General features: G+C 36.5%; 1 protein-coding gene across 1 annotated transcript in view; it reads right to left on the bottom strand.

The window, feature by feature from the left end:
• The window catches only part of CALCRL (calcitonin receptor-like), a 28,347-nt gene extending 21,973 nt beyond the window's left edge, over window positions 1-6,374 (bottom strand). The window contains exons 1-4 of the mRNA XM_009704961.1: window positions 6,281-6,374; window positions 5,111-5,255; window positions 3,508-3,618; window positions 2,446-2,558 (exon numbers count right to left, since the gene is read on the bottom strand). Coding sequence (XP_009703263.1) covers window positions 2,446-2,558; window positions 3,508-3,618; window positions 5,111-5,255; window positions 6,281-6,331 — 420 coding nt within the window. The 5' untranslated portion in view covers window positions 6,332-6,374. The remainder of the gene's footprint in view (window positions 1-2,445; window positions 2,559-3,507; window positions 3,619-5,110; window positions 5,256-6,280) is intronic.
• Between the last annotated feature and the right edge of the window lie 6,091 nt (window positions 6,375-12,465).

Here is a 12,465-nt window from a genome sequence, read left to right on the forward strand (position 1 = left end):
TAGATATATTAAATTCCACTAGTAACAAATCCCTTCTTTCAGTCATGAAATCTACCTCAAAATTTCTCTTGTTGCATTAAATGTAAGATTATAGTTTTGAACATAAGGAAATGAAGACTTTCAGGTTGAACCTCATACTATCACAACAAAACATAACTGTCTGGATTTTGTAGGAAGAATGAGAGCATACATACAAATGCTCATATACTCCAAACTGTATGCATCCTCCGAACTTACTATTCCAATTTAAGATAGACTAGCTGCAGCTTGCTACACATATTGACTTTTGAAATAATATAAAAAGATTCCAGGTAAAGTTTTAAAAAAGTTGTAAGATTAGACAAGGGCACCTCTTTGTACATGCTAGAATTTTTCAAGTTATCATTATTTTAAAAAATGAGATAACTTTTAAAAAAAAAAAAAAAGGCAACACAATACATTTAAGCGAAACTTTCATAAAAGTTTGGAAGTGAAAAAGAACAAGGATTATCCCTGAAATGCTAAAGCTTGGCTATGTATATATACTGACAGTCTTTCTATGACAGGTCCGTATCATATCCCCTATCACCATCTCATTCCGTGACCAATTTAGGCAAAGGTGCGTGTTAAGGATTGGCAAGATTTCCACACAATTTAGAGCTGGCACAAAACCGTGGTACAGTAGGGACTGCTGATGAGGGCAATAAGAATAAGAACTGAACAGAGAACAACAGGCACATTTATTGTGCATTATCTACCCTGCCTTCTGAGCAAAGTGAAAAGATAATGTTGTCTAATATAACAACACACAGAACCGTAGCAAGCAGTAAAGCTTTCTTTGGTGCTGTTATTCCATTTAAACAATAGCTTCTGATGTGACAGAGTTACAATATGCTGGCAAAACAACCTGAGGGAAACTAGCTCATTACTCATAAAGAAGGACCTGCATGGATCTACTCCTGTGTGAATAATATTCTCCCAGTTTCCAGACAAATATTAGCAAGGATCAATGAATTGTAGCGTCTCTGCTCACAGAATTAAACTGCCATTAGCATATTCAATGTCTCATGGTTTGAGAAAAATCAATACAAAAGTGCCTTATTATCATCTATTACCACCTTTTCTCAATTCGGTTTCTAGGTAAATATGCTAAAGCATTCTTGACAGCAATGATGCAGGCAGTTAGGATCTCTACTAGATGTTGGTATTCTTGACATAATCTGCTATTATTGAGCTCTTTTCCATAAGGTCCAAATTATTTTACAGTCTATCCTGACCTGCATTATACATTCCTAGTTCTTGGGTATTTATAGTTTCAAAATACTTCTTCTTCCCATGACTGAATGTTTCACAAACATAAAGAATATTAGTGGACATACAGTTGAAGGGGGTGCAAAATAAGCAATCTTGCCCATTATATCCTCACATAGAATATCTCAGAAAGAGCATTTGGAGTTTTACCAGATTTTTTTTTTTTTATTTTGTTCTTTATTTTTCTAAATCTGACAATAGGTGGGCATCTTCAAGGTAAACCTTGAAGTCTTTAAAAATAGCATCTATACATATACCCACATGGGTATGTGTGTACAGAGAGTCTACCTTTGATATATAGAAAACAACTCTCAAAGCATTTTTCTGCCTGGTCTGAGACAATTTTGGATGCTTGCAAAATTTCACTTAAACTCGAAGTACAGGTTTTCCATTCATGTGAGCAGTTTAATATCCCAGAAATTTGAAATGGCACTTGGGAGCCAGGACACAAGATATACAAAGGAAAAGGATCACAAGAAAAAACAAATCCTATCTAACACTTTTCATCATTTACTTCCCTTTGGCCTCAACTTGCCTACACTTCTGTAAAAAAAAAAAAAAAAAAAAAAAAAAAAATTAGCTCTGGTTTTCACATTGGGGAAAAAAAAATGACACAAACCCAAAACATCTGAACTCTACTTAAAGCTGCCTTAAAGATGTATTAATCCCAAGCAAAAATTTCGTTGTGTACCTGCTGAAAGAACTGTCACTACAAGTTAATTGGACAAACCCATGCACTTAGCACTTCTTCCAGAGACATGCAAACCTCCTGCAGTTCTGCTGAACTTGGACCCTACTTCAAAATTATAGAGCAAAACGTAAAGTTCTGCTCTTATAAGGCTTAAACTTTGCCTTAGATACTAGTAGATGACTGTGGATAACCTAAACAAGTACTAATACCTACACATTTAAAATACCCATAAGCAAAAATATGAACATATTATTCAAGCAGTAGAAATCAGCTGTAAAAGACGAAGCAGGTGAGTTGCGTTTTTTTGAGACTGTTTGGCACAACTCATTCTTTATATTCAACATGCTTTCTTCTTTTTGCATTTTGATGTTGCATCAACTCTGCTGCCATTCAAGTTTTGAAACCTGTGAAATTTTTCAGATCAGTTTCTTGACACTGGTAACATGTATTCATTCCTTTCCTACCTTCACTTTTTCGTGCGTATAGATATTACACTGGGTATAGTTTGTCCACGTCCTGTTGCTTTCTGGGTGTCTAAACCAATTCCCACTTGGATCGCAGATCTTCGTAACTTTTTCTACAGTCAAAGTAGATGGAAAGAAAAACAAAAAAGAAAAAAAGAAGATCACAGTCAGCACTGAAGTTCTACTTCTTGATGCTTAGTATTTAATGAAGAAAGATTGGCAAACAAATGACAGCTTTATTAATATGAATAGAGACACATTGCTTGCTACTATGAATTCTCAGAAACTAGAGGCTGTTGCTTTTGCTTGGCAAGCGCAACTGATTATGTGTTTTTCTTAAGAAAACAAACAGATTTCCCTCCTCCAATCCAGTAAGTATCAAAATATATCAAACTAACTGTTAGAGAACTACCAGATGAAGTGACAAGAATATTTAAATGGCTTGTTTGACATCCAAGATCTAAACTGAAGTCTGACATCCTACCACTGTAAATTAGGATTGGACAGGCAGGAAAACATCAATAGAGAAACTACTCAAGAACCAAACTGGAAAATTTCTGGGACCGTATAATTATTTCTATCGCCAGATAGAAAGAGGCATGAAAGGATCCTGGGAAATACCAAATGCAGCAGAAAGAGGCAAGAGTGGAAGTCTACGACATTTTGCACATGCTCACAGATGCAACGTTAAGCCTACAGAAACAGGAAAAGATTCACTTGTGGGAGAAACTCTTGTCGACTTCAACTGCTAAATTGAGGTAAAAGAATAAGTCGTATTTCTGCTTATCTGTCAGAGAGAAAACCTCATCTCCAAGAGGAAAAACTGTGATCTAAATTCAATTTCTATTTCCTAGCCTACAGAATCCCTAAAGGACACATTTAAGAACAGAACATAAGTAACTTGTCAGTTTTCTATGTGATAAAGGGAAAATGCAAATAATATGTTTGGAGTTACTGAAATTCTGGAACGTTAGTGACAACTGGGGTAGACAGGAGGCATCAAGCACCCAAACCCCCATTTTATTAAGAAATATGTTGATGTAGAAGTCCATGCACACTTACCTGATGGGTTAAAATCCTGAAAGTAGTCAGGGCAACGCTGTACTGACACAGTTCCGGCAGCAACATCACTCCAGCACAACCAACCATCCCATGTCCTGTTACAGTAAGGACCTGCAAACGAGTAGAGACCTGGTAATAAAATAACAACCCTTCTTTCATAATAGTCTTTCATAAGTAAGATGTAGGACTGCATAAGGTAAGTTTCTCACTTGCAGCAATGAGAAAAAAAGAGAAACATAAGATTTAGCAGTAGTTAATTAAAACTCCACTTAATATAGTTACTTACATGCACATTTCTTCAAACACATTTTAAAACCCATCATCATTCACCTCGAAATGGTCTACATCTACAATTTACAAAGCTCAGATCTCAATCTAGGCAAAAAAACCTAAATCAATTCAGACGAAATAATGCACGTTAACAAAGAGCCTTAAACTCTCAAAGACCATTTTACTGAATTCATTTATATTTCGGATGTATATGAAGCCCATACATGTGTTTACTAGCTCATTGTAAACACATTGACATCCTAGAAGCCATCAGAAAGCCTGGCTGGGAGGCAGTCACAGTTCCTCTGCCTCAGGCAGAGCTGAGCCTGCAGCAGTCACTTCTCCAGGGTGAAATGCTCCAGGGATAGGGAATTCACAGTATCCCTCAAGAGCCTGTGTCTATGACTCATTGCGATCACACAAATTTTAACATCTAAAATAAACCTCCCTGGAGAACGAGCTAGGGTTTTGCAAATAAATCCTTTCCCAAAAGACTGAACCTTTCTACAAATTTGAAGATGTTTTTACTATCTTCCTTCAAGTTCTCTTTTTAAGACTTAATAATGACCCCCCATCTCAAAGGCTGCGTTTTTCAAACATCATGTAATCCCTCCTCTTCTCATCTGAAGATTTTCCAATTTGTCCAGATCCTTCTGAAGCTGTGATGCCGCAGGCTGGACATAAGCTTACACTGTCATACCCATGTCCATTTCTAACATCCAGACATTCAGTTCCTCCAAAGAATCATTTCAGAAGAGGAAAAAACTCATTGTAAAAAAATGCAGTTACCTACTCTTGCCTCAAAAGCCATTCAATATTTCCAGAAGTTGTAAAGTCAGAAACAGTCAATACAGCAACAGGTAAAGTTACTGAGGTTAGCTCTGAACGAATTATCAGAAAAAGCATTAATGACACTAACACAATCCTCAGAGCAGGGAAATTAAGTGCATCAAGACACTTTCAACTTTTAAAGGCAGATGTGACCAGGGAGACAGAGGTACTATAAAAGCAAGAAACAAAATAAAGTAGTAAGATGAATCAGTTATGATTTTAAAATCTGGATCTCTAGCTAAATTAACATTTTCTATTCTTATCAGAAATAAAAGTTTTGTGTTATATAAGAAGTGATGCTATGGGTAGGTAATATAACATATTACTTTATCTTCAGGAATCCCAAAGTGATGTTTCTTAAAAATTGTACAAATACAGTTACAGCCTGAAAAACAATTGCTACCAAGACAAGAAATTATTATAACTAAAGGATCCTGAATTACTGTAATTATATCCGTTGACCATTTGCCTTTGCAAAACCTTATGAGAAAATAATCTGTACCTTCTTTCCTATGAATAGGATCTTGCATAATTTTCTGGTAGCATTCATACTGCGCTGTCATAATTTTATTCCTTGTAACACTCAGTTGAGTGAAGTCCTCCGTCATATTCTGATGCCCTTCAGATGGTATAGCAGTGGCAAAAAACTAAGAGTAAAAAGATATTTTTTCTTTAGCAAGTCATGTACAAATGCCAATATAAACTTCTTAAATGTCAATCTTTTAAATACTATATTTTAAATAGTGTTTTACTGAAGGAAAATGATCTTCAAATCTTAATACTGACAATATGATTTTGTGTTTTTCTGGTTAATTCAGCAATTCTTCTTACTACTGAATCTTGACAAATATCTCCTGAATGACCATGGGGCAGTAACAATCTGCAAGATTTGTAAATACTAATGAAAAAAATGCCTAGAAAGCACGCAGTCAGTCAGAAGCACATAAACAGCTTTTGCAAAATCCAGTAAAATATATCTAAGTTGCATGAGTCTAAAAGGCATTTGAATCAGGCCCAGAATGATCCTTTACGAAAAGAAACTTTCCATATACTGTGTCTACTGAGGCTTTTGGCTTCTTTAGAGCTATTTGGTTTCTCTACAGTCTTGTGAACCACAAAGTCAACCCTTAGAACACAAAAAGGTACTCAAAAGACATGACACCCACTTTTATAGGTATTAATAATAACCCCCCCACACACTTAAAGTGGATCTTGATCAAAACCTGAACCTTTTAAGTACATTTTTGAAAGTAGTTAAGTATTTTATGGGAAGTTACTAAACTTCATGAAAAAACAAAGCTGCAGATTAAAATACTGTACCACTGTCATACAAGGGGTCAGATTAAAAGTTCTGAGGATGTCCTCTGAATCTGAGTTAGATGCCTCTTCCAGTCTTGCTGGGGTCTGCATAATACTGCTTGTATGTTACTTGTCAACTGTTACTGCAGAGTTCTCTGCTAGCAAAGCATATAACAGCAGAAGTAAATACCATTTCTGTTCCTTTACCACAGGATTTAAAACGACAATAGAAGGTAGATAAAGATCGTGCTGTGCAGAAACTACATTTGGACACAAGATAAGTTGGTTTTGCATTTCGGTATTAACAATTTCTATGGTATTATGTACACACCTGTTAAATCTGCAACTGATTAAAAAAATTCATAAGACTCACCATAGTAACTGATAAGAAGAACAGCAAAAATGTGATCCAGTTTTTGGTCATTTTTATATCCAATGCAGTGAACTTTATATCGTAGTTGAATGAACTCGAACTGAAATCGAAAACAAGTAGAAAGACATTTAGTAATTCATGAAAGCCAAAACCAAGAGAAGAATTCATATTTTCTTTCTTAGTTAAAACAAATCAATAGAGGTCCTCTCAATTTTTATTCACGCATAGTGATGTCATGCGATATACATGGAGATGTACAGTATGATGTGAAAAAAAATGCATCAATTCACCAGCAGTAAATTCCAGCAGCAGGGTTTTTCCTGCACTGCTGCCTCCATCGCCTGAACTAACAGCATTCTCCAGAGGGTTTGTTTCAGCCAGGTTGCTGATATCAACTCTAACAGATACGTAGCGATTAGCCCTGAGGTACGAGTTGAGTCCTTCACATCTCTGCCTTTGGGCAACCATAGCAAACCGTAGTTCAGTTTCCTCTAAAGCAGACAGACTTCCACAAACACACACAAAATTATTTCCTGTTCTCTTCATACCAGCTGATTTTTGATCTTACCATTTCTGGAAGAACTGATCTAGTAAGTAGCCACTTGAAGTTACAACTATGTGAGGATGACAATGGTAATGCAAGAATCAATTGTGAGCTGTAAATAGTTTCTCTATCTGCAGTAGCTATAAACTAATTACTGTATCTGTAGTTTGAACAAAACAGAACTACCCCAACCAGTTATAACCGTCTTACAGTGTGGACTATTCTTGGAATTGATTCTTGAACTGTAAAATGCACTTAAACATGAAATATACAAAATTATTTATTAAACACCTAGACCATCACCCACTAAGCATAACCCTGCTGTGACAACTCCCTCAAAAGAAAGGGAAACATTTAAGAGATTTCTCATGCAATATTTCACTGTGTCCTGAAGTATCCCAAGAAGATCACAAAGCTGAGCCTAGAATTGAGATAAGAGCTTCTCTTCCACTGGCATGGTTGCAAATGACATCTCCACATTTAGATTAAGTTATTACAACTCAACCACCTTTCAAAATCTATGTATCTCGCTGTACTAGCATTAATGAAGCTATTATCAGCCAAAATAAAGGGGACCACATCTGAGTGAGTTTAGCTCCCTTGCACAGATTAATTCACTACAAATAATACGCTGCTACTTAAGATATAAAACTCGCGTACGCCAAAGCTGCATCATATGCCTAGCTCAAAGATCCTGCTGCTACCGAACCAAGAGGGCTGCTGGGATTCAAGTACCTACATGCAAACCTGTCTCCTGACCTGAGCCACATTGTCCCTTGGACCACAGCTACTCTTGTCTTTGGGAGTTTTTCTTATCCAGCAGTTGTGTCCTATGAGAGACTGGTGGATGACAAACAACTAACAGTCCATTGGTCAGCAGAGGTAATTTTACAAAAAGCCCATCCTTTAAAAAAGCCCAGCAATCTTAGTCACAAAGAGCAAGCATTCTATATTTACCTCTTTTTTGCTTTTACACCAAGACTGGGTCCTCTTAACACAACTATAATACAATAAACCACATTTTGTAGTATATAGCTGACTACAAAATATGAGATCACTGCTGTTTATTGTACAGCTTGATGCAAATACAAGAAATGAGTTGTAAAATCAGTTACTGTTGTGCTGTTTAACGCAGACTAAAATTGTATCAGTAATCTTCCCTCTATTTTTACCACTGCCATGCAATCCTCTAACACTGATTGCTGGAAATTGCACAGGTAATTCAGCGAGACACTGAAATTCAAATATGCTGTTCTAAAGGCTCTTAAAACACTGACAGGAAGACCAATTAGCATACACAAAAAATATTTTCAGTTTGAGCTAATACTTCTGTGGAAAATCTACGTAAGATGAGAACTACAGTGAATAGATAATTGTAAAAACCACTGTATATTAATGAAAGAAAAAAATGCAATTATTGATGTGTAGTGAACTAAAGATTGACTGAAATTCATATACAAATGGAGATATCTAAATTAGTAAAGACACAATATGATTTCAATACTGCATGATAATTGGGGGCAAGGGAGATTAAATCAAATCTATCACAACTTCATTCATTTATAGTTGTGTCTGTTTACCTAGGAAGCGAAAAATACCACTGGCCTTCTAAGGACATTGGAATTAACTACTTGATTATAAAGTAATTGAGTAATCTTCTCTCTCCAAAGTACATCTGCACGGGGTTAAAACCCATAAATGATGTGCACAGGACAAGCAAAGAGACCAATCAAATAGAACATAGCAACCATAATTTAGTGTATGCTTTCCCATGTACATATCTATGAGTTCAAAATAATTTTCTCTGTAATAGTTCCAAAAATCCTTATGCTCAAACAAATGTTGGATGGCAAATTTAAAATGCATATTCAGATAGTGCCCTCACTTAGCCTTGCTGATTTTTATTTATCTAAAAGATATAATATTTTATAAACAAAGGCAGAATTTATCTGCGTTGTTTCACAATCCGTGATTATTTCTATTTCACAATGTCAAATGTCACCCCTTAGCTCAGTTCCTTTAATGGTTTAAATCCTTTCATATCCAGTGGTTTTGTACACATTTCCTATCAACTATTCCAGCATCCACTGCTAAATTATTAATTCTTCCCAGGAAATAAAAGATTAAGTAAAGTCTATAATTCATTCTATGCTTTCCAGTCATTTCTCACAGTCACTAACTGCAAAAAACTTACATAGAGAGAAAAAAAATCCTTTTTCTAAATATCACTACTTTTGGACTTAATTACAAAATGCAGGATGAAGGTCATTCTAGATGCCTATTTGGACTTCAGGAAAGCATTTCTTCATCACTACATGAATTCATTCATTCAGCATTTATTCAAGTTAGTTTGGACAAGAAATTTCACAAGAAGATTAAAAACTTTCATAACAATGAACAGCAGTGTAGCCCATTGATTGAGGTAGCAAGCCAGTACTGCTTAGAAAGTCAGGCTTCTTTTATTAATCATCTGTTGAGGTGAAAATCAAATATAATTCTCAGAAGATTCTCTCCTTCTCAGAGCTGGGAGGTGTTAGATGCACAAGGAAAAGAAATCAAAAACAAGAGAGCCATTCTTAGATTCCTTTAAATAATAACGCTTCTCAAGTTTTTCTTCAGCTATTAAACATCTTTGACAATTCTACTGTGGGGAAGAGAGGACAACTGTATTGAACCGAGATTAATTTGAGTGTATTGAACGTTAACTTGAGGGAAAAGATGGAAGCTTAGACAGAATCCCCTGACTCCACTCTGTGACAGTGGGGATTCGAACAAAAGCCAGCAGGATGGTGATTTACATGATAGGTATTGAATGAAACTGTAAGTCAGTGGACACAACACTACCACTACTAGCAGTCCTCTGGCTTAAGTATTTTCCCAGTAAAAGGGAACATCAGTGGGAAGAGAATGGGGAATTGCAATAGCAAATCAGATCTTCAAGATCTTATTTTTATTTTTAGTACATGTTGTACTGAAGACTGGGATAAGTTAAAAAAAAAAAAAAAAAGCAACTGCCTATTTTTCCCTCTTTGTTACATTCTCTGTTACCCAAATTAATGATACTCCAAAGGCCTGTATTGTGTTTGTCACTGATAGCAGTGACATCTACCAAAGGAGGAATTGAAAAGGAACTGCAAGCTGAACTTAGCCAAAATAGTCACCGGTATAGCTTTAACAGATGTTCACGTTTCTCTTCCTCCTGCTTTCTCTACAGAGCCATCCTGCCTCATCAGCTGTTTCTACTTTTAACCTTTTCCCATCCTCCCAAGAATAAATGTCATCCTTGCTGAGCTCCAGACACTTCCCATTTCAATGATACAGCAAAAGGGTTAAAAAAAGAAGTCAGCAAGAAAAAGCGTTTTTTGAAATTCAATCACCTGACCACATTTAGTACAAAAGAAAAAACACAGTCAGCTTCTACCTTAAGCAGTTGCCATTAAGTCTGACTTTAAGTCAGAATGCAATTCTGTAGGAGCGGGACTGGAGGGAGAGTCTACTTATGTCTTTGTTCGTACATTCATATACATGCAGAAACATTTTTCACTAATTGATAATCTTTGATTTGCCCAGGAAAAGGGAAAAAAAAAACAACCCAAGCCCCAAAACACATTCAGTATAAATGACATATCTTGCAGTGTGTTATAGTCTTGCAACACTAAAGTTGAACATATGCAAATACAGATGTACAGCCTTCCTCTCTGACTGAAAATGGGGTTCAGAATGGCCATTTTCTTGACCACTCCTCCACCCGCCCCCGCTGTTTTTCTAGCACTCTCTGATTTTGTTTTGTTGCAATCTCTCTCAGAAATAGCTATACATGCTATTTTGTTATTTCTGGTTCTTTTTAAAGGGAGGCAGACAACTCAAAATGTTTAAAACTCCAGGCAATGTTTGGTTGTTTCAGTCCAAGACACAGACAAAAACAACAAGCTGGAAAATGCCCATCCCTTTCCAAGCGTCCCTAATTTGAATTGTTGTAGTACATTATTAGAAAAAAACCCAGTAGTCTCAAATGGAATTGTAGATAGAGCCTTCACTTACATCACCACTCACATAAACTTTCTGGGAAATACTCTGCCCACAAAGGGGCAGATTCTCTTCCAGCTAAAAGGGCTTTGCAAGTGGACAGTACCAGTCAAATGTTAATAGACATCAGATTCATTTAGTCCTGAAAGTGGACTACAAAATCTCCCTGCTTATCTTAGAAAGCACTGCAGAGCAATTCGGAAATCTTCCTGATCAGGTAAAATGCCCTCATTTCTGAGGGAACAACTTCTGCCAGGATTTGGACCGAACTGCTCTGATAGTATCACATAACATCTCACAGCTGTATGTGTGGGAATTACTCCATCCTTCTAATAATTACAGAGTTAAGAAGGTTCAAAAAAAAGTTATGGAACAAATCTAATGAACTCTTGGGTAGCACAGTTTCATGACACTAGAATTCCCTACTCACTGCCACTCTGAATTAAGACCCAGACATCAGCAGTTACAGATTCCTACAACAGGTGAGACAGGAGATCAAAAGAGTTTGATCCTCCCTGAGACAATTTTTACAGTACAGAAACATAAGCTCTTCACAGCTTCCAACAGATTTCATTGCACTATTCTCTTCATTCAGTTAGTGACACATTGGAAAAAAACCAAGCCCTACCTCCTTCGCTTGAAGGAACTGGTATATCACCCAAATGTGTCAGATCTGTACATCACTGCATTTTACAATAAACAAAATTTGACTTACTATACTGGTTTAAAACACTGACACCACTCAATTGTGATGCTAACAGAACTGCCATAAGAAGGCATTCCTATCCTCACTACAGTTATTCTTTCAAACCTCCAGTGTGACTTCCTCTCTTCAAATCAAACGGTGCACATGTCAGGAAAAACAGAACAACAAAACCAAAAAAAATGCTCCTAATACTATTCTGAACTCATTAGGAGAACTATGATAGATCATTGTGTGTACCACCAACTGATCGGAAGCAGCAGCATAAAGACAAAACACTGCGAAGAGTTTGTCTAAGAAATGCAGTGGCTTACAGGGGGATAAACCAAGACCCCTTCTTGCCCTGCAGAACAAAGAGGCTTACAGGGTGCATGAAGGCCTCCACAAGTGAATCAGTAATTAGGAAAAGATTTGCAATATTCGTATAACCACCAGGAAAAGTACCATAGGAAATGAACCCCAAGTTTATAAACCAGCCAAGTTTCTTTAGACATCTCATTCTCTGAACCCGCAGCATTGGTCACAGAGACTTTATTAAAAAAACGCTGCGCTGAAACATTCCTCCTCCTACCTTTCTTTCCAGGAGTTTTTCCTAGGAAGCAGTTGTGGCACAATGACATTTACTGTCTTCTTGAGAATTAAAATAAATAAAGAAGAAACAGAGAGGTATATCTCAATTTTACAGTTCTATTATTTTATAACAACTTCATCATGCATTAGGTGGTAGTTCAGCTCCATATGAGAAAGGATTCACTGTTTACTTCTTGGGACACATGCTATGCATGTCTCAAGGTCTCAGGGTTATTGCAAGTAGAAAACTGGGCCTAGTTCACAAAGATGTTTCACATCCTTTATTGTCTCTATGAGCATGCAGATTTTTTGTTTTTGTTTTTACATCACTCTAGTTGCTTG

This window comes from Cariama cristata, unplaced genomic scaffold, assembly GCF_000690535.1.
Source record: "Cariama cristata isolate BGI_N322 unplaced genomic scaffold, ASM69053v1 scaffold3390, whole genome shotgun sequence".
Lineage (NCBI taxonomy): Eukaryota > Metazoa > Chordata > Aves > Cariamiformes > Cariamidae > Cariama > Cariama cristata.